Source organism: Montipora capricornis, chromosome 3 (assembly GCF_036669925.1).
Source record: "Montipora capricornis isolate CH-2021 chromosome 3, ASM3666992v2, whole genome shotgun sequence".
Taxonomy (NCBI): domain Eukaryota; kingdom Metazoa; phylum Cnidaria; class Anthozoa; order Scleractinia; family Acroporidae; genus Montipora; species Montipora capricornis.
In genome coordinates, this window is record NC_090885.1 from 37,390,807 (window position 1) to 37,411,723 (window position 20,917).

At 38.7% G+C, this 20,917-nt stretch overlaps 2 protein-coding genes across 3 annotated transcripts in view; one reads left to right on the forward strand and one right to left on the reverse strand.

Moving 5' to 3' along the window:
* LOC138043048 (coiled-coil domain-containing protein 149-like) overlaps positions 1 to 6,024 on the forward strand; it is a 21,973-nt gene extending 15,949 nt beyond the window's left edge. The window contains exons 9-12 of one of the 2 annotated variants that reach the window (XM_068889158.1): positions 448 to 523; positions 1,203 to 1,356; positions 3,261 to 3,337; positions 3,824 to 6,024. In XM_068889158.1, the coding sequence (XP_068745259.1) occupies positions 448 to 523; positions 1,203 to 1,356; positions 3,261 to 3,337; positions 3,824 to 4,395 (879 nt within the window). In that variant the 3' untranslated portion in view covers positions 4,396 to 6,024. The remainder of the gene's footprint in view (positions 1 to 447; positions 524 to 1,202; positions 1,357 to 3,260; positions 3,338 to 3,823) is intronic. The other variant, XM_068889157.1, reaches the window with a different exon arrangement.
* LOC138043049 (V-type proton ATPase subunit B) lies at positions 5,930 to 18,546 on the reverse strand. Its single transcript, XM_068889159.1, has 16 exons — positions 18,443 to 18,546; positions 18,222 to 18,277; positions 17,097 to 17,195; positions 15,839 to 15,932; positions 13,402 to 13,479; positions 13,056 to 13,137; positions 12,242 to 12,299; positions 12,044 to 12,145; positions 11,342 to 11,439; positions 10,779 to 10,902; positions 10,323 to 10,403; positions 10,131 to 10,200; positions 9,516 to 9,598; positions 8,502 to 8,606; positions 7,964 to 8,093; positions 5,930 to 7,674 (listed from the first exon to the last, which is right to left on the reverse strand). Exons 1-16 carry the CDS (start codon positions 18,525 to 18,527, stop codon positions 7,529 to 7,531), a joined length of 1,491 nt encoding a protein of 496 aa, XP_068745260.1. The 5' UTR covers positions 18,528 to 18,546; the 3' UTR covers positions 5,930 to 7,528.
* Between the last annotated feature and the right edge of the window lie 2,371 nt (positions 18,547 to 20,917).

Below are 20,917 nucleotides of genomic sequence, written 5' to 3' on the forward strand. Positions count from 1 at the left end.
TTTGTAAAAGTGCAGAGGGTATCATTTTCTCAAAAATGGTACATGTACCTACAGGAGTGATCAATAGGGATTGTATGGCTTCTGGTATTGAATACCAGCTGTTTCCAGCATTATGCAGGCAGGTGTCCTCTTAAGTGGCATATGAAAAACTGCATGCGTGATCGTAGTCCAAAAAGCTAGTATTGCAATACGGTGTTTCCAATATAACTAAGGGTAGGTTTTGACAAGCCCAGTACATTTGTGATCCATAAGAACGCAAAAGGAACTTGGCCAGTCCAGTATTCGTTTATCTGATCCTCACACTTGGCCAGTAATCCATAAATGATTCAAGTCTAAAAGTCAATTATTTCAGAGATCACTAGTAATAGTGACCTTGTTTAGAACAAGCCAAATGAAGTTCTCTAGTTTTTTTGTCTTCTTTCTAAGTGAATTTGTTGTCACTTTCAGAACACTTTTGAAAAGCGCAAGAACAAGATACTAAAAGCACAATTCCCAGCATCTTATGCCAACACTCCTAAGCACGGTGAGTGAGTGAGTGAGTGAGTGAGTGAGTAAAAGATTCGAAATCGTTTCTCGGGATGCCCATATTCCTTGACTTTGTGAATCTCCGCTCCTGTAGGCGCTTTTCAGGGACTGCATTTATGGGCATGCGCAATATCAAAGCCATGTAGTCATAGCAAAACACGCGTTGAGGCGAGGTCAGAGTCGCGATCGTTGGGAAGAGTCGAAGTCGATTCTATTTTTCACCACGCTTCTGGAGATGCTGCAACTAATTTTCCAAGCTTTACGCAATTTAAAATCTTGCCCATGTTTTGAGGCAATAACCAGTGTAAGAACGCATTTGACCCCATTGACCACTGAGAACGCGACAGGTTTCAGACTGAAAGGGTTTCCCAGAATTGACAGTCGTCCACAACTTGACTCTTACCATAAAGTTTGTTCCAACGAAATAGGCAAACAAATTGTGAGGTAAAACCAAATCAAGTCAGCAGAAAATCCTTTTTTTTCCATACTTTCAGCTGGCATAAAATTGTTTTGGTGGGTATGACTCTCGTTCCTTTACTCAACGGCCTTTTTTCAAAAAATTACAAAAATAATCGCAAATCGGACATATATCTAAATCCTAAACTGCGACGAAAACAATAACATGTTACTGTCAGTAGTGTAGTGGTCACTAAGTAATTTTTTTCCCTTTCCTCTAGCTATGCCGTCACTTATCTCGGATCTCATCGGACACCTTAGTTCCAGTTCCCCGGTTCCTTCCACCGTTGCTGATTTACAGTTTTTGGCGAATTCGCTATCAGAAACATTGTCTGAAAAAGACGTCGCTCTGCAGCACCTGAGAAGTGCTAACAAGTGAGAATCAAGTGTTCAAACCGTTAGCTTTATGAGACTCGTTTTATTAAACTTGATAACCTTTGCGTGACAGACGTTCGAAGAAAAGAGGAAATTGCCGTGTGCGAGTATGATTCTGTGCAAAAGTTTCAGTTTTTACTTGCAGCACCGCGAACATATGCACACTCTTAAGCACATCAAAATAAAGGTGTGTGCGAAAACGCTGGCCATCGTTTAACTTCAAGTTTATTTTATTCTCTGGATAGTGACTTACCCATTCGATAAAGTTAACGAGCCTTTGAACAACTGAAACCTGATGTTTTTGTTTAATTATATGAAGACAACGTGGAGCACAGTGTTGCGGTCTTATTCCCAGTTGTTCGCCAAAGGCCGCGGATAACTTTATCGTGTGGATAAGTCACTATCCGTCAGTTTCAGTCTGCTAAGATTTCAGTATTTTGCCCTTGTAACTGTAAATTCTCCGCACAACTACAATGTTTAAAGGTGTTTAAAAATCTTGGCCAACGTGTAATGTGAAGAATGCTTTATACTCTGGATAGTGACTTATCCAGTGGATAAAGTTATCGGCCGGCCTTTGAACAAGGGTAACTGTTTCCAACTCTTACCCTAAACTAATGTCTATAAACTGACTTCTCAGCGTTTGCGAATCAGCCAAGACGTTATTCGACTTCCCTTTGCGAAACAACCAGTTACCGAATAGAAAGAGTGTGATGTAGTTAACAGGCGGACGCTACCCAAGAAACGCTCTCTATTCGAGCTTATCTCAAATTGTTCACACTTACTGATCGTAGGTGAAAAATACATGTACTTACGTACACCCTGGCGACAGAAATTAAACTTACTGCAACTAAATTGTGAGCTCGTGCATTTCGTCTTCTACGGGGTGGAGGGGAAAGATGGATACACCAGGCTTTTTCGGGTATTGCATTTCTAGCGTTCTCGGGCCCTTTTCTCGAAAGTCTCGAAACTATACGGGCCATTTTTCCCCTTGTATTTCAAGAACGGACGAGATTTAAGTCGTCAAATTTCACAGTATTTTTTTGTTTTTGTTACCTTGAAAACATGTTAAAAGATTGGCTTTCCAAAACAAGCGGTTAGCAGTTTCACAAATCGCTTTTCGGGCCCGAGACGTTTTCGGGACTTTCGACAAACGGGCCCCAGGACCGGGTTGCCCGAAGCATGGTTAGCACTAACCAGCGTGAAATACTATGGAAACATGTATGATTTGATGCCTCAACCTACGGTTAGCGCTAACCAGGCTTCTAGCAACCGGCCTCTGATTGGCTCATTGAATCTGGGTTATGAGCTCATCTACCGTATGGTCGCGCCGGCTGATGCCAAGCCAAAGATTGTGCGCCAAGTATTCAAACGACCACAATTTATAAAAAAAAAGTAGTTGAAGCAATTATAACTTTTGTGCTTGTTGGATATGAGATTACCAACACGTCTAGCGTTCTCTCAAAAGATAATTGTTTACTGCAACTAGGCTTCGGCGCGAGTTCACATTTTTAGTTCGCTAACTGCTGGTTCAGCTTGTGAGGATGAAAAGCGAGTCTCGTATCACATGACTAAAGAATGAAAGTGAGGGCCCCTCCCTGTGAGCGGAGGAAGAGGGTAGCAGATACTCCACCATGGCAGCATTTGACGGCCCTTGAGGCAAAGCAAGACCAGCCTCAACTAAAATGTCGTGGTACACTGTAGCTACAAAAGGATATTTCACTTGAGAGGTGTTCGAAACATCAGCTTTATCAATGAAACGAATTGTATTATGTCAAACAAGATGTTCATAATTTAGCACTGCATAAATCTAGAGAATATAACTTCCTGGTCCACCGTTGTGTCTTTTGTTGAAGAAGCAAACAAGGACCAAGTTGTCAACGTATCGTTTTGCTATTGATTTTTAGGATCCTAGGCCACCGAGTGGCTGAACTCGAGAAGAAACTGAAGACTTTAGAGGTGTCAGGCCTGTGGTCACTGCAAGGTTTGTCAGATTCTACTGTTTACTGCGCAAGCCTTGGGGCTGGGTTCGCATCGGGTCGAAATTCTATACCCAAATAATTCTCGATATCTACGCTAGCAGAGACTTTTCTCTGCGGTAATAAAATAGCAGCTATAAAGGCAGTCTTGACGGACAGCGAAACGAAAACGGCAAAGGAAAAACCCTACTAGAGGGGAAGTAATGCGTACAGACGGTATTTAGTACGTACAGAAAGTAGTGCGTTAAAAGGTAAATATAGCTGACAAAAACGTCACATTGATTAATATCAATCTCGAATAATTGGCGAGAGAAATGCACAAGCCACCAGTTTGAAGCAAGTCGTTGCTTATGGTGTTTGATTCAGGCCTCTTACCACTAGTTTATCATTTTGTTTGAGGTTAATCCTCCCCTTTCTCTACGTGCTCCTAATCTATATTCGTCACTGGGACAGCAGTTTTCCTGAAGTGTAGGCATGCATTTTTTGGTTAGGTCACCGTGGATACGGGTCAACTGAAGTAGACGAGCTGCAACTGCAAGCGTTGATTCCGGAACAAGAGCGACAAGCAAATGGCCACGATGAGGATGATCAACGTGCCGCAAACGAAAATGAACAAAGAGAAAGCGAACCAAATTCCCCCTCGTCCCCTGAGTGGGGTGTGACTGATAGGGGTTCCACCTTTGATCTGAACTCTCTTCAGGGGGAGGTAGAGGAAGGAATGTTAGTCAATGTCTCAGGAGGCTCTGGAGATGAACTGGAAGAGCTCACTTACCTGGAGTTGAGTAATGTTAGCGATGATTATGTCCACAACCAACTGGATGATGTAACGCCGTGTAGAAATAGGGCCGTTGATGTCCGTAATAGTTGTACAAAAGTTGAAGACCATGAAGAAAAATCCTGCAATAGTGAAGAACAAGCAAGACTTCCAGAAAATTTTAATGGTGAATTTGAAACTGGTGTGGATTCACATTGCAACCGCATAAACGATGCCTCGCATTCTTTAAATGTAAATGAAACACTGGAACAGGCACAACACCACAGCGATGAAGTGGGTCTGGAATAACATCCAGTTGTTTTTTGTCATTACATTACGTGTAATATATTGACCTGGGTTTACCGATTTTATTTCCTTTTTAGAGCCCTTATTTTTGGAATTCATTTGTCTAGATCAATTTGAAGAGAGGGGACGCTACTTGTGTTCAACGAAGTCAGATAGTTTAACACAATCCCTCAACATTTAGGTATCTGCTATCACCTACCAACACATTCTGGATTTACCCGAAATTGTGTAATCCTATGAAAGTTAAACCCATTTTTAAATCTCGCACAATGATGCTTTACGATGAAATACACCGGCCTTATTCTAAAACAGCCGCCTTTCTTGCCTCGTTGTTAAATTCAAAATTTGGAGGATTAGTTGACCTTAAAACCAGACAAGAACTAATTCGATGGAGTATAAAAGTCAGTGACCATTTATTTTTTAAAGTTTAGTTTGTGACCAGCCGGCAATTTGGATGTAGCTGTGGTTCAATGCAATTCAAGCGAAGTGAAACGCGAGGTAAGAATTACGGCTGGCTAGTAGTTTCCACGTTAAAGTACTGGAGGATCTAGTTGTTCAATGCCCAGTTTATCTAATCCCGGATTAGCGAAAACCTTTCTTTCAGTTTTTTACCAATCAAAACTGTTTCCACAAGGTTCTTAGCCTTCAAGTTTGAGTTAAATTTTACTTTTTCCTTCAGCTTAAAATTCGGCTTCTTCTAATAAAATGGATACCTTAGTTGGTATTTAATCAGGGATTAGCGTTAATCGGCTTTTTGAACGACAGAACCATGGAGTGGTACTTAATACAACATGCAGCTATATCCAGGAATCGCACCGGTCTCGCTTAGATTTATTTCGTTGTGTAAAAGACTTTCAATGCCACTTTTGGAAGAAGTAAAAGCACGAATTGGATCTCGGATCGCTTACGTCTAAGCATTCCCAGATGAGCATTAGTCTACGGAGACAAGCGATCCACGTAATCGCGAATTTTAAAATATTTACGTGAGATAGCAGTTACAATATATTGAAAGCTAACGGAGTAAAAATGGGTGCTTAGACTTAAAATCTTTAAAACATCGTCAAAAAAATGAGTGTTCAGACTTAATTTTGCGGAACAGCGCTGGTTGAAATGAGTTATTATCGATGTGTATTTTACATCATGTAATTATTGTGAAATGTCCACAATCATTTTCTCTGTGCCAACATCCAATCACAGCCCGGTGCAATTCCTGTATTTAGCTGCAAATTTAATACAGACAGGCGCCGTACGAATTCCTGCATCAGTCTGGTCATTCTGCTCGAGTTTCGGTGTTCACACTATTTAAGTCAACTTACTTTCCCGTGTCCGTCGTAAGTAGCTGAAGTTTCGCTCACCCCCCACCCACGAGTAGGTGTATTATGTTTCCATACATCAGCAGTGTCCTTGGTGAATGCCACTCGCAGGGTTATCTTAGTTACCGGAAGGACTCGAATACAGGTCCACACTCCACTACCCAATCAGGCACCCCACCCCCGCTTATCGATTGTTTACTAGTGTAATGTACAATCACTAGTTCTCCGTTTCGATTATTTATTATCCGTTTCAATTTCTTGGAGGGCGTATTTATTGATGGACACAAGTTGAGTGAATTAAAATTCTGTAAATGGTTGAGCAACCTTTGAATTTCATGCGTTCCCCTCTAAATACACAGAAAGGAGATAAAATGCTTTGACGAGCGTAACTTCTCCTACCTAATTTCGTTTATTAGTGACACCACTTCATTAGCTCATGTGTGAAATCATGTTTGGCTGGCTTATCAAATACCACTGGCAACATTCAGGATCCACCTTAATCAACCCAGCTCTTGGGCCCGTTTCTCACTGAAAGTCACGAAAACATTTCGCGTCGATAAAGCCATTTGTACAACTAAGCTCGGTTAATTCTGAAAACCTCACCTTTACAATGTTTTGTAGAGATGATGAAAGACTACAACGCTTCGAGTTTTCAAAAATGTTCCCTCAGAAGTGTAATACAAACGTAACAACGCCCAACATTCTCGGGGCGTTTGAGAAACGGACCGCATATTCTCAAAATGAGTTGCACTTTAAACAACCCGCAAGGAAAAGCAATTTCGAATATTGAGCATTTTTTTAGGGTGGCTGAACACAGTTTTTCCGCGGTCTGGGGTATTCTTTTAAAAGGCCGGAGCGGACTTGAAAAACAACACAAATACTGCATGGCGAGAACTTTAAACGTCTATCAACGAACTATGAAAATCCGTCTGATGAAATTCTATAATAACAGCAACTAAACGTACTCTATTTCTGTTATTTTATGTACGCTAATGCAGAGGGGGAACTAATGAGTGAATTTTGCATAAATGAGGAAAAAGAATCTTTTAGGCATTGTTTTAATCAAGATGCGTTACCATGGTAACAGCCGGCAGAGCTCTGTCAAAAATAAACCTTCGTGGTAGCACTTACCAGTGACCAAGTTTGAGCTTGCAGGGGAAAACTGCATAAATATGGCAGAAATGGAAGTATAAGTGCTTGCAAACTGTGTTCAGTCACCCTAAAATCGTGATTTCTGGAGTTTCCCAGTTTTCTTGAAGATATAATAGTTCACTTAAATCTTCCAGAATTAGTTGTTTGTGTTGCCGTTGCCGTTCATTCCAATGTTAAAAAAACTCCCTTTCAAGAAATTGAAATCTCCACTCCAAAAGATACCACTCTCTTGCTTTTAATTTCTTCTAATATTGAGGACAAAAACAATGGAAACATGTTGGAATGAATGTGAAAAATACTTGCATATCATCCACTTTCCTTTGTCTTTGTCCTCTAAACCTCTCTTTCAAGATGAATTTTAATATATCGAAAAAGGCCTATTTGGCTTCATTTCTTTTCTTGTTTCGTAAAGACGTAAATTAGGTGCAGTGGCACCCAAACGTTTAACCAATTGTGGAGATATCTTTTTACCTAATGATCGTTTGCCTGAAGAGAAATCCTACGACCTAGAAACCAAACGATCTCCGGAAGTGGTACGCAACTGTCAGCTCCCTCGCCAGAGACCAACCTAGACCTTTGATTGGTGATTGATCCAACTGAAATTATTCAAATTTATTACATAGGGCCACACTTGCAAACCCTGGTGTATAATTATTTACATGCATAGGAATTTAATTTGGTCCCCCTCGTGCATCTCTGGGATAATACTCTGCTAAAATGGACTGTGGGATTCGCTTCAACATCTCCTTTGGGAAAATACGTAACAGAGACCAGCCAATGTCCAGCGAGTCGAATACCGAACGGTTTTCATAGGTACCTGCAGGGATAAATATGTCAAAATTAATTGATTTGAAGCAGCGTTACTGAGCCCTGTTTGTCCACGACGCCCCGAACCACTATCAATAATCAACCAATCGAAACCAGTAGTACCCCGCTCGCTTTAAGTTCGGTGATTTCCTAAAAAAACGCCAGAAAAAAAGTGGTGCTTTGCTCTCAAGTGTTTTTGCCGCGTGGTCATTTGATATTGCGTATGTTGTGACCGGCCAAACTAATTCACTGGTGTTTTACAATACTCTACATCACGAAAGAAACAATGACCTCAGTACCTTGTGAGATGAAATTCTTTTCAAACTTGGACAAGAACTCTAAATACAGCAAGTCTTCAGACGTGAGCGCTTCTTCTCCAACAACAGCTTTCATGGCCTGAACATCTTTGCCAATGGCATAGTTAGCGTACTGAAAGATCGGTCAATTTTAATAAATTTCCTTAAATGATCACTAGAATTAAGGGCAATATAATCACTCCATGGTATTGTTCAACAGCGCTCGTATTTAAAGCGACTGCATCCCCAAAGATATCTCAACGATGTGTCAACGCGTGTTTGAACGTCATTCACAAAAGTGTACTTTTCAAAAAGCAAATCTGATATCTACATCCTGACTACATGCAGTAAGGTCTCAGCCACGTGTGCTACATAAACAATACAACGATTGGGTTTTCAGTATCAGGAAATTAACTGAGTGGCCGGTCCGAAAAAAAAAAAACGATCACGCAAGTACCATACTGCATGTACAACACTTTACAATACAAAATGGACAAAAACTGTCACCTTATCATAAACTATGAGTTGTACATGTACATACCAGCTGATTAGAGACATCAGCATGATCCTTCCTTGTCATGCCTTCTCCAATAGCCGACTTCATCAATCTGGACAGTGATGGCAGTACGTTGATTGGTGGATAGACCTGGAAAGAAATTAGTACAAGCAATGGGTTGACTGTAAACCGCTTATACCGACAACCTACACTGTATGGCTTGTCAACAACTCCTTGAGGAGGAACGCATGAATAACGTCAGTATATGAGGGTACCACAAGCTTGCGCAGGGACAATAACGGCTACGAGAACATTGTCTGAGACTCAATATCATTTCTAGTTTTTGTATCAATTTCGCCAGCGCTCCGAGTCATTCCACATGGAATGCGTGTATCAACATTTCACAAATGAAATTAATCGTCAGGTGCTCGCGTTCTTCACATTTGGTCATTTCACACGTCGCCGTCAGGACGAGTACGGCTACGAAATGAACCAAAATAGAAAACGCACATGCAGGGCGTTGAAAGCCTTTGTTTTTTTTTTCAGCTTATTGTTTCGTGGCGTTCTCGTCGCCTTCGTCATCGTCCTTCTGGCTTCATAGGGAAAAACAACCTAAGCAGCCTGGGAATTTAATTTGGAGAGCAGTGTCTGAAAATGCCAACAAAAATTCAAGAGCAATACTCGTACACTTCTGTGAACTCAACTTAGAATTCATAAATTTCTAACTGCACATCTGTAAAGCTTTTTCAAGTCGGCTCCCGAACAGAAATGCCGAATAATACCAACCCTAGTATGACCTGAACTGAAATACGACACTAAAATCACACTTGTTTTGATTTGAACAGAACTTCTCCTCCCTTTTTCTCTTGTGCTCCAAAATAAATCGCAGTATCACTTACTTTTAATCAAACAGTCGGGTATGCGTTTGAAGACTGAAACGATTCACCACAATGGTCCCGTTTGCAAGCATTAACAGCATTGCCACTTAATCCGATAAGAGGCATATTTAACTCGTACTGGGAACACTTCTTCCATTTTCATCTGATATTGAAATTATACCTGTCTGTTGTGAAGCTGGCGATCAACATATATCTGTCCCTCTGTGATGTAACCAGTCAAATCTGGGATGGGATGGGTGATGTCTGTACAAAACACAACCAAGAAGGAAAGTTCAAATTAGGGCACATGAACAATACGCTCTTGCCAGGGACCCATTAAACAAATGTACATGTACTTTCCAATTTTTAACAACAGACGACTTTCCTCAGGGTCTTCCTCAGGGCTTACATGTAAGGGCGTCTCTGACGCCACAATACAACAACGCCTTGATTGCAGAGACTGCAAATCCATTACACGAGGGAGACAAGAATGACAGAGTTGTGAGATGCCACGCACAACGTGTCCCAAGTTCTCTTCCGGGAGTAGAGGTTGTTCTGATTCTCCAATACGGCGGGTTTTTCTACCTTTTTCAAAGACAACAGTCTTACGGCAGGCTCCTTCAGCTGTATGTCAAAAAAGGGTTTGAACACTCTCACATGTCCTCCGCTTTTTTTGTTCATCTCTACTTCCATAAACCCTTGAAGGTTGCAAAACTGAACTGGCCATACTTTTATACCAAACCGTTCACAACTATTACGATTTTGAAAATAATTTACTCTATTTCGAGATACTTACCATCGTTAGGCATAGTTAAAATAGGGATCTGAGTAATGGAGCCGTTTCTTCCTTCCACACGTCCAGCGCGCTGTTGAAAAGACACAAATTTTTAGTATTTCATATATCCAAGTGCAAGGCTTATTCCCTCAGGAAAACAGCCAGTCAGTCTGTGGTGCTGAAAGAACAAGAAACTAACTAGCAAAGCTTTACCTCATATATTGTAGCTAAATCGGTGTACATATAACCTGGAAAACCACGACGACCGGGTACCTCTTCACGCGCAGCAGATACCTGAAAAATTAGATTTGAGAGGTGTTCAAAGAAAGGTGTCGAAAGTAACTTCGTGAGCTTAGCTGATAAGATTCTCCTCTAGCTAAATGACATAGCAGCGAATGTACTAATATGACCATTAGTATCACCCAACTAGTGGACTAATGCAAATCCTGCATTTTGATTGGCTACGCTACTAAAGGACTACCAGTAATAGTCCTCGAGTAGCGAAAAGCGTGACGCTTTCTTTCGTTTCATTCCCACGGGTCAATAGCCCATTCGGCTTAGCCTCATGGGCGGGTCTAATTGTTGACTAACGACCTTACAGCTTCTTTTCTCTTGTTTACGGGAAAAGAGGGAGCCATGGATATACCCCAAGGTGAGATGTTAATTTACCTCTCGCAAAGCTTCAGCATATGAGCTCATGTCAGTAAGGATGACCAAGACATGGTTTTCACACTGGTAAGCAAGAAATTCAGCTGTGGTGAGAGCCAAGCGTGGAGTGATGATACGTTCAATTCTGTAAAGTTAAGGGATAGAAAATTAATTTGCACGGTTCCTCAACAATATAGTGTTCTTAGTCAAGATGGTGAGTATATAGAGAGGATATTACATGGACACGCGGGGATAGGAATTTTATCTTCGAGTGCTGAAAGTATCTCTAACGGTCGCTTCGCTCACTCGTGAGAGATACTTGCAGCGCGAGATGATATAATTCGTATCTCCAAGCGGCCATGTAATGTTCTGTTTATTATATAGATATTGATGAAGTGTCTAGATTTAAAACAACTTGTTTTACTAATTTTTTTTCGAAATGATGAAAAAGTGGTCACCAACCGCTATCACAGGCAAAGGAAGAAACAGTCTATACTTATACAGTAACAGTACCAATTTACTACAAAAATATTTTGAGGAGGTAAATTACTGATACATGTAAATGAGGAAATGCGCTGACTTACGTGGGATCATTGGCAAGATTCAAAAACAAGCAAACATTTTCCATCGAACCATTTTCCTCAAAGTCCTGCTTAAAGAATCTTGCAGTTTCCATGTTGACCTGTCCAACAGAATACAACAAAGAAGAAAATAATATGAATTTGTGGTACCAACCTCACTGCTTCACACTAATGTCAACAACAAGATCATTTCAGTGAGGACAGGAGACAAACAGGATAAAAAAAAAAGTAAGTTACTGTAGGTTCAGAAACATTCTAATCAGCTATTTCATGAATTTTGCGACAAATTCAACCTTTGATTGACTTCAAAAAAAAAGTATGCTTTGGTGATCAATGTCCTGAATAATGTATGTAGTAGGTAAGGTCTTAACCCTTTGATACTCAAACCGGCCTAAACTCATCAATGGGGAGCCCCCAGGAGTCAATGGGTTAATAATAATAAAAATAATAATAATAATAATAATAATAATAATAATATTTAAGGGCATCTGTGACAAAGATTTACTTCATTTAGATGAATTTACAAGCATTAGATTACACATTTGCTTAATAGAAGAAAATCAGTATTTTCGTTCTGGGCAACTTTTGAAACTTTTTTTCACAACGGCAAAGCAGCTTTTATACCAGTGATTATGGCAACAACATCCCACATACATATGTAACTGTCACCCAAAAAAAGAATGCTTGTGCTACGCCTTTACTTACACCCATAGCAGCAAAAACAATGGCAAAGTTGTCACTGTGATCATCCATGACACCCTTTTTGAACTTCACCAAACCTGCTTGCCGACAGATTTGAGCTGCAATCTGAGGACAACACAAAAAATAATGAAGTACAGCATCATGATATCAATTCTATTTCACTTCATTTTAAATTTTACATGTTAGAAATAAAATACTTACATCATTGTGAGGAAGGCCAGCAGCTGAAAATATAGGGATCTTTTGGCCACGGGCAATGCTGAAAGAAAACAAATCATTTTCAGTTCCTCACAGTTTGCATCTATTCCTTGCATTATCCAATGAAGAGAACCTGTCAGTGAAGTAATTTGACCCATTGACCCCCTAAGAGTGACACTTCATAGATTTTACTCTGTCTAATGTCAGACGATTTTACTCGTCAATGGGGGCGTCCTAGGGCGTTTGAGGTGTGAATGAGTTAAAGCCTAGTTTTTGTATGTCGGGGAAAATCCCAGACAATCGGGGATTTCGCAGTTTCCCGACCATCCCAGATTTTGCCAAATAATGAAAACCACTATTTGGTTTTATCAACAGAGTTGATAATGTAAATTGACCACCATACAGAGATTCTAAAAGTTGACGTTTCAAGCATTAGCCCTTTGTCAGGCGAAGCCCTTCACTCTGACGAAGGGCTAACACTCGAAACGTCAGCTCTTAGAATCTGTGTACGATGGTCAATTTACATTTTCGTTGATAAAAACCAAATCATTCCCAACATATGAAAACTCAAATTTGTACTGTTGGAGAAATAAGCGATGGTTTTAGCTTGCTACCAATACTCTAAAATTAATTGCAAGTTTCAATTCTTAGCGCAATTTCCATTTTCTGCCAATGTCACTATAGGGAGAATCTGGGACAAGTGTGTGGCAATTTTCAGACATGTTGGCAATATCTGGGACTGTTGGGAAACTGCGAAATCCCCAATTGTCTGGGAATTCCAGACACATGAAAACTAGGCTTAAAGTTTGGTCCAAACCTGTTCATGGTGTCAATAGCGGAAATCCCTGTTTGAATCATTTCTTCAGGATAAATCCTCGACCATGGATTAATTGGTTGACCTACAGAAATTCAAACAAAAAGGAAATTCACCGTTTTGTTGTTGCAGCTGCAGGCAAGCATGTTCAATGCAGTGAACTAGGTTTTGCTACAAAGGCTTACATAAAAACCGAGATGAAGTTGAGCTTTTTATTCACAGATATCGCATAACAATCACCTCAAGTGCAACCAATCAGTGCAGAGAATTTAAATAATCAACTTTTATTATACTAAAGAACATTATTATGCACTGTGAACTGCTAGTTGTACATGTAATACAACTTTACCTTGAATGTCCAAAAAGTCCTCTGCCATCACTGCTGGACCTTTATCAATAGCCTTCCCAGAACCATTGAATACGCGGCCTGCACAACAAATTTTTAATATTTATTCAAAAAATATCTTAAATAGGGCTAATTTTTAAAGGGACAGTTTCACATCTCTGCATGCGCATGGGCAAACTGTCACATCAGCCCAGTTAATTCCATTGTTATTGAAACAATCCAAAGCACTGATGCAGGAAAAGGAAACAATGCCATAGAAGTGTAATTATTCATTGGAATTACTTTTGCAATCATTTCCTTTCTGTTACGAACCTACTGCATGCAAATACATAACTTGTGCGTTATGACAACTCCCGCATAGAGTAAAATGTTTCAACCCGTATAATAAATTCAAAGCCAAAATTAAATTTCGTATTTTCTGTGTAAACCCACAGTATCTTCCACCAAATTTGGGCCTTAGTCTTTCAGTGTATTTGCTGTACATAATACTCTCAGTGATTAATGAACATCATCTGGTTCAGTAAGAAACCATAAAATTTACAACTGCTAGTGCCAAAGCTTGGACATGCGCAAAACCGTGAAACTCCCCCTTTAATTTCAATGACATACATGTACATGTAAACAAGCCCATTTGAATATGAACAAATACTGTAATTTCAAAAACTACAAAAACACACCAAGTGATTGGCACAAACTTATTACAAAGTCAGATATCTCAGATGGGGACAGCTGAGGATTAGAGAGCTGGAGAAAGGGTAACTACAAGCCTGTCAATCTAAAAGGACTAGGAATCAGGACACAAAAGACATCAATACTTACAATGTAACATAATTCTTTGACTTTTGTGTGTTAAGATAATAAAAAAAAACAACCGATGGTTGAGTAAGTTGCTTCACACATTTCAATGTTCACAAAGGACATAAACAAGGCACACTTTTTAAGAAGAGTACACGTAAGGAACACAGAGACTGATTTCGAAGACTGTCATTTCTCTGAAATCTAAGGATAAATAGCATTGCTGCTACGTCAAAGTGGTGGTAATGATCTTTTAATAGGGCTGTCAAAAACAGAAAGCAGATGGTAAAAATCACTGACTACTTTATTGTGGGGGCTTTAACCTCCACTATGCTACCGACAGCAGAATTTGTTTGTCCACGTAACAGGTTCACAAGGTCTTCTGGGGGAATTTTGAATCACATGTTGCAAGGTGCCAATGGGCCATTTGATGCCTTCTTCTTTGATGTGCATATGCAGATTGCTTTTTTGTTCAAAATAGACATTGACAACTGCATGGGTGTTGACTTTGAATCTTTGGCTCGCTTAGAAATCTCCGCTCCCCCTTCCAACGTAGATCATTATTTTATATTTAAGAGATGTTGATCTCATTCAGCCTTCAGATGTACAGTGTAAACATTCAAGATTATACTGCACATGATTTCCATTACAGTCCTTATGTCAATGAATGCTTCTCTGATCAATATTGGCATTATTAGGAGCTTGACAGCTAATTTTGACGACCTTCAAACTGTGTTGTCCGATCTGCATTTTTCCCTTGTCGATAGTGGGACTTACTGAGATTAAGCTAAAAGTTGGTCAGGATTTATTATCCAATAATAATCTTTCAGGGTATTCATTTACTTCATTGCCAAGTGTTAAAACTGCTGGAGGTGTGGGCCTTTTATGAACAATAATCTGAAATCTGTTATCAGGACTGATCTTAGTAGAACAACAAATGATTTTGAAGCATTATGTATAAAAATTGACATTGAATCTCATCATAATATAATTTGTGGTGTTGTTTATAGACATCCACATAGTAATATTCAGACCTTTTTACTAAACAAATACAACAGTAGATAAAATACATAGAGAAAATAAGTACTGCACTGGAAGTTAATTTCTGACATTTAAGAATTGTCCATTTAGAACTCTTCAAAATGCTTTCATGGAGCTTTTTTTCTCACATAACTATAGCTGTTGTTTGCTAACTATTGGCATTAATATAGTTGCAGTTTTTAGAAATTCACAGCAAAGTTACAAAATTTTGAGATGCATTTAAGGAATTCCATGACCAAAACAAAATTAAATTATTATTTGTACTTTTCCTAGGTCTTTATGATGCCAGAAGACAACAAAAACTAAAAATAACAATTCAGGCAAGTGCCTTGGTTTGCCTGTTACTTGCTACGGCCCTCATTAAATTCAAAACAAATTTTCATAATTGATTCCCAATGATTCACACTTAAGCCCCCACATGTACACATTGCGGACCTATTTTTGTCTTTGCTGTCTACTCTACTGCCTTGCTGGTTGCAGTGTTCACGGTAGCAAATATTTTGCATATCCAAATATACACCTCCTACTTGTCAAACCAACGTACTGTAAACAGCAAAACCTTCGGACAACACTGGCTTTAACTTCATTTTGCCCCAAACCTTACCTAACATGTCAGATGACACAGGTGTCCTTAAGATATCCCCAGTAAACTCACAAGTGGTGTGTTTAGCATCAATACCCGAGGTTCCCTCAAAAACCTGGTGAAGATTGACAAGTTAGATGATTAACACAAAATTAATTCTACCAAATTTGTCTTCTTAAAAAGGAAAGAAAAGAAAAGAAAAGGAACTTTATTTAAGTACCTAGTCTTCTAGCACTAAAGTACTAATTATTATTGGGGATACTGTAAACTGAAATCAACAAATCAATAAATGCAAATCAAATCAAATGTTGGTTTTTGAGGAGAGGGGAAAACCGGAGTACCCGAAGAAAAACCTCTCAGTGCAGAGTAGAGAACCAACAAACTCAATCCACAAATGATGCCAAATCTGGGAATCAAACCCCAGGCCATATTAGTTGGAAGCGAGTGCTCTAAACAACCGCATCATTCCCACACCTCCCAAATAATTATAACACATACGGTAATAAATTATTCCAAAGTTTTATTCCTGAAATTTGGATGTTTACAGTATTTACATGTATATTGTCCAAGATTATAGTAAGTGGAAGACAAAACAGAAACTGTTGTAACAAATTACACCAGAAAACTTTTTGACCACAGGAAATCTATGTACATGTTATGATGTATATACCGTAACTACAAAGTCATGTACTTTAAAAACTTTAATATAATAGATCATAAAAAGGGAATGACAAATGTAGATTAATGTACATGTACTGCCTTATCCTGGAGATGGATGGAACATTTTAATGACAATTATCCTGGACAATCTCAAGGAACAGAACGTAAAGGAAAAGGGAAAGGAACTTAATTAAAGTGTCTAGTTGTTCTAGCGCTGGAGCACTAATTGGGGACACTGTAAACTAAAATCAACAATTAACACAAATCAACACTTTAGAAAGAGTGAGATTGGTGCAAATGGCAAATGGCTCCCATGCAGGTAAAAAACAGCACTTGCAGGATTTACATTTACCAGTTCCCCCACCCTGTGCATGTGCAAATTCGATTGCAAAGACTGTCAGCACTTCCCTCTCATTTGTTTAACCCTAGTGTGGCCTTCACCATGGGCTAAACCCACATCCTCCCACACTTGCAATGATCTGGTGCTCTACCTACTGAAATAACAGGTTAGGGGTATATTTGATCCTGATCTTATTAGTGTTCCTTCCAGGTAAATATGTGTAGGCTTTAGGAATACACTGTAACTGAGGAACAGAAAGTGTGAAAACCTTTAAGATACCTGAACAACAGCTTTGGATCCACTGACTTCCAAGACTTGGCCACTTCTCTGTGAACCATCTTGCAATGTTAATGTCACAATCTCTGCAAACTTGGGGAACTGAAGGACGGAAGCAAGAAAAATCAATGTCTTTTTCTACCCACTTGCTTGCAAAGGTGGCATGGCTGTATACATCACAACAACATTAACACCGTAAGCACTTTATTCTAAACGAGGTGACATTGGGGTCTGCCTTAAACAATAAGAATAATTTCAGGACAGAAAATATACAGTGTGATTTCAATAGTTTTGTTTTTTGACAGGGAGTTGACAGTCTCCTTGGAATGAAAATTGTTACATGACTGAACAATGCAGGTTTTGCTTCCTTCAAAATAAAATCAAGATTAAAGAGCTTATGTTATTTTACCTAATCAAACTTCTTCAAATTTTCTGTTGAACTCAAATCAATTTCAATCTGTCTTGCGTCCATTAAAATTAATACTAGGCAATGCAATTTACATGTACACAAATGCCCAAGTGTGTCCCAGACAGAACATGCATCTATAATGCACTGACAGCACATATTTCGAAAGAAACGAATGTACACTGTGCTGGGCCTTGCAGAAATCTTTTCACAGAGGGGGGCCAGACTATATATGCCCATCTAACGAAAGGTAGTATGCACAATGCCCAGGAGAATCCGACTCTGAAATTTCAACTTTATAAATAATTGGCCAAATGAAAAAAAAGCAATAACAGTAATGTAAAAATCTGTTTTTTCAGTAACAGTTTTTTTCCAGTAATAGTTTATTCTTGCTTCAGTAAGGTTAAGGTTTCGTTTTATTGGAAAATTAAATTTATTAGGTTTTCGAACGAAGATCACATGATTATATACAAATGGATCGATCGGTGTGATCACATGCATGCATGCATTTATGTTGAAAGATTTAAAGAATGCATTACAACACAACACAACACAACCAAGCAAGTCCAAAAAAAACCTTTACCGCTTTTTCCACTTATTTTCCCAAACCTGCTGAGACCGATGTAATTATATTTAATTTAATATATGCATGATCATGCATGTCATTGCCAACTAAACTCTACAGGTGTATTGGTCTACGATTTTATAATCCTGAATCATACCTTTACATCATCTAAGATGACAAGGGGTCCATTCACACCAGAAACTGTTTTGTATGCTGTATAAGACAAAAGCCACAGAGCATAAAAGATGTGGTCCCTAGATCGTACTGTGGTGATGGGACCAACAGCCGGCAAAACTGGGCAGATTCCGGGACCGAAAGCAAACGTATAGGCAGTCTGACAAGACCTTTTAATGCGTTATGGCATGCTTAATAACTCACTCAATCTAGGCTGTGAAATATAGTTTCTTGTAACAGCAGCAGCGTGTTCTTTGGCCACTCCGTTCACTCCCGGTGTAGGCGCCATCTTTGAATATGTAATGTCGTATTGCGTCACATCACATGACTGAGTCACACGCTCTGAACCACAGGAACCCCAATGGCAAAAAGGTGTACAACAACGGCAAATTTTTTTTCCCACAATGCGAAAGCACATCTCTGTGATATAGAAATACTATATTTTTTATGCATTATTTTTCTACTGTTGCTCCTTCTAATTTCGGGACGCTTTTTTCGAGATTTGTAGGGCCACATGATCAAGCTCTCTTGAAAGCTGGAAATTTTTCTGACAAGTTTTGATTACCATTATTTCTTGCGTTTCTTAACTATTTTAACAACGAAATTTTTCGAGAAATTTGCCCTTATTAGTTGAAAACATGGAATACCGTATTTTTGCAGTTTTACAGCAAGTTATTCGGAACTTTCGGAACTGAAATAAAGCGGAAACTGAGATGCACAAGTTACCTTTTAAGGAGAACTATAGATCTAAATGAGTGGCGAAACAAATGTCTTGGATAACTTGTCTCTCTTACAATCATATCTCTTTGGAATCAGGGATTGTGCTTTCTTATTCTTAAATCATACATATTAGCCAGAAAATCTCCGAATCACTGATTGACAGCAAGATAGTGGTAGTGGAAGAGAAAAGAAAAAATAAACCGTTATTGTTTGTGACTCTGGAACGGGTGAAAACATCACATGTGGTAATTTGTATCATGGGATGGTGGGGTGAATTCTCTTCAAAGTACATTTTTGATCACTCATCATGACTAGATTGATCGGGTACTTAGACCAATCGTTTACATGTACCTAACTTTCGAACAGTAGCTAACGGTAACGAACGCTAGTTAGTGTGCTATTAAACCTTTTAAAATTCTCAGTTTCCTTTCGCCCGTCTCGGTCGAGATAAGTACCCTTCTCGTCTCCTGACAACGTTACAGAAATAGATGAGTCAACACAACCCCTTTTAGACAAACTAAAATTGCCAAAATATTGGAGAAATCAATTCAGTTATTTTCTCTTGGGAAAATTATTTACATTTTCGGAACGAACCCCCCAAAAGAGGATTCATTGATTTTTTTTCTCTCATCGTGGCCAGAGAAACTAAGCCCCTGTATGTTGCTTTTATTTCAAAACAACTTAATAAAAACCACAAAAGAGATAAGACAATATATTTTGAAAAGGGAAAATTCAAAAGAATCAATTACAAAGCATGTAATCAAGTCTGGTTCTAAATAGAGGCACGTGCGTCTTTAGTAAATTTTAAACAAAGTAAGTTTAATCAAATATATCTTCGCACCTAGAGACTTTTTGTCTTTAAATTTCCACTCAGTTTGAAAACTATTAAATTAAAATTTTATCTGTAATGAATGTACTCTCCAAGATTCTTGATTACTAATCCATTTTTCCTATTTTCGATTTCTGAAGCGCTTTCTTTGTGACTTTGTGTTTTCATGTTTCTAAGGTTGTATGAAATGTTGACTGGGCAGGAGGATACATAGAACCAGCCTCTTGTTACTAACTTAAATCAATATTTACTTGGAAATTCACCTGACAATTTTATTGCAATAAACAGACTTTCAAAACATCATTTAATACAGTGCCTTTGTTCACTTATGGAAAAAAACAAGTCTCGGATTTTTGCAAAACTGGCCTCTAAGGGGTTAATAGACCTTTTTCGGAATTGAAACTTCCTTCAAAGAACGCATGGTGAAATATTCGATGTTGTTTCTGTGAAACACTTGATCGCACGTGCCAGAATGAGTTCCTCTCGAATCACCTGCTGCCCGCGTGTGTGCTCAATGTAATCTACAATGGGAGATTTCCAATAAATTCATTCTTATCGTTTACTATATTGTTATCACTGGGCTCTCGCAAATTGCTATTAAACCAGCAATTACGGTGACACTTTCGAAGGGTTTCATTTTATTCTTATTCAATTTACTCCTTATGAGTCCTTTTGCTTTGCCAAATAATTGTAACTCATTCTTTATTTAACATGGTTTGACATTCATCCAAAACTCGTGAAAAACGTCATTTCCTGGCAAGGATCTTTTTCCAATAAACTTAATATTAGATATGTTCGGTTCATTTTAACTACTGCTCTTGTTCAACAGATTTTACAAAATAATTTTAAAAGACGAGGACAATCCTCAAACTCTTGAGCAAAATTTTAGGTTTCAGTTTTCTGGTCAGGTTGTGTTTACCTACATGATTTCACTTTCCACTCGTGAATCTCTATGATATAAATGTTAATATCAAATTAGTAGTTGTCCTTTTATTGTAATGATAAGTAGATAACTTGTTTTTCATATCAACTCTTTTTTACTGATCGTTCGTTGTCGTTATAAGGTTGACCCATATTATTTTTAAAAATAAGTAAATCGTGTAAACATACATTTCGAGTTCGCGATTAGA

Coding starts and splice junctions, on each gene's coding strand:
- LOC138043049 (XM_068889159.1), bottom strand. CDS start 18,527: ATGGCGCCTACACCGGGAGTGAACGGAGTGGCCAAAGAACACGCTGCT. Junction 18,278..18,442: donor TATTTCACAGCCTAGATTGA/GTGAGTTATTAA, acceptor TGTCTTATACAG/CATACAAAACAGTTTCTGGT. Junction 10,201..10,322: donor ATTTAGCTACAATATATGAG/GTAAAGCTTTGC, acceptor TCTTTTCAACAG/CGCGCTGGACGTGTGGAAGG.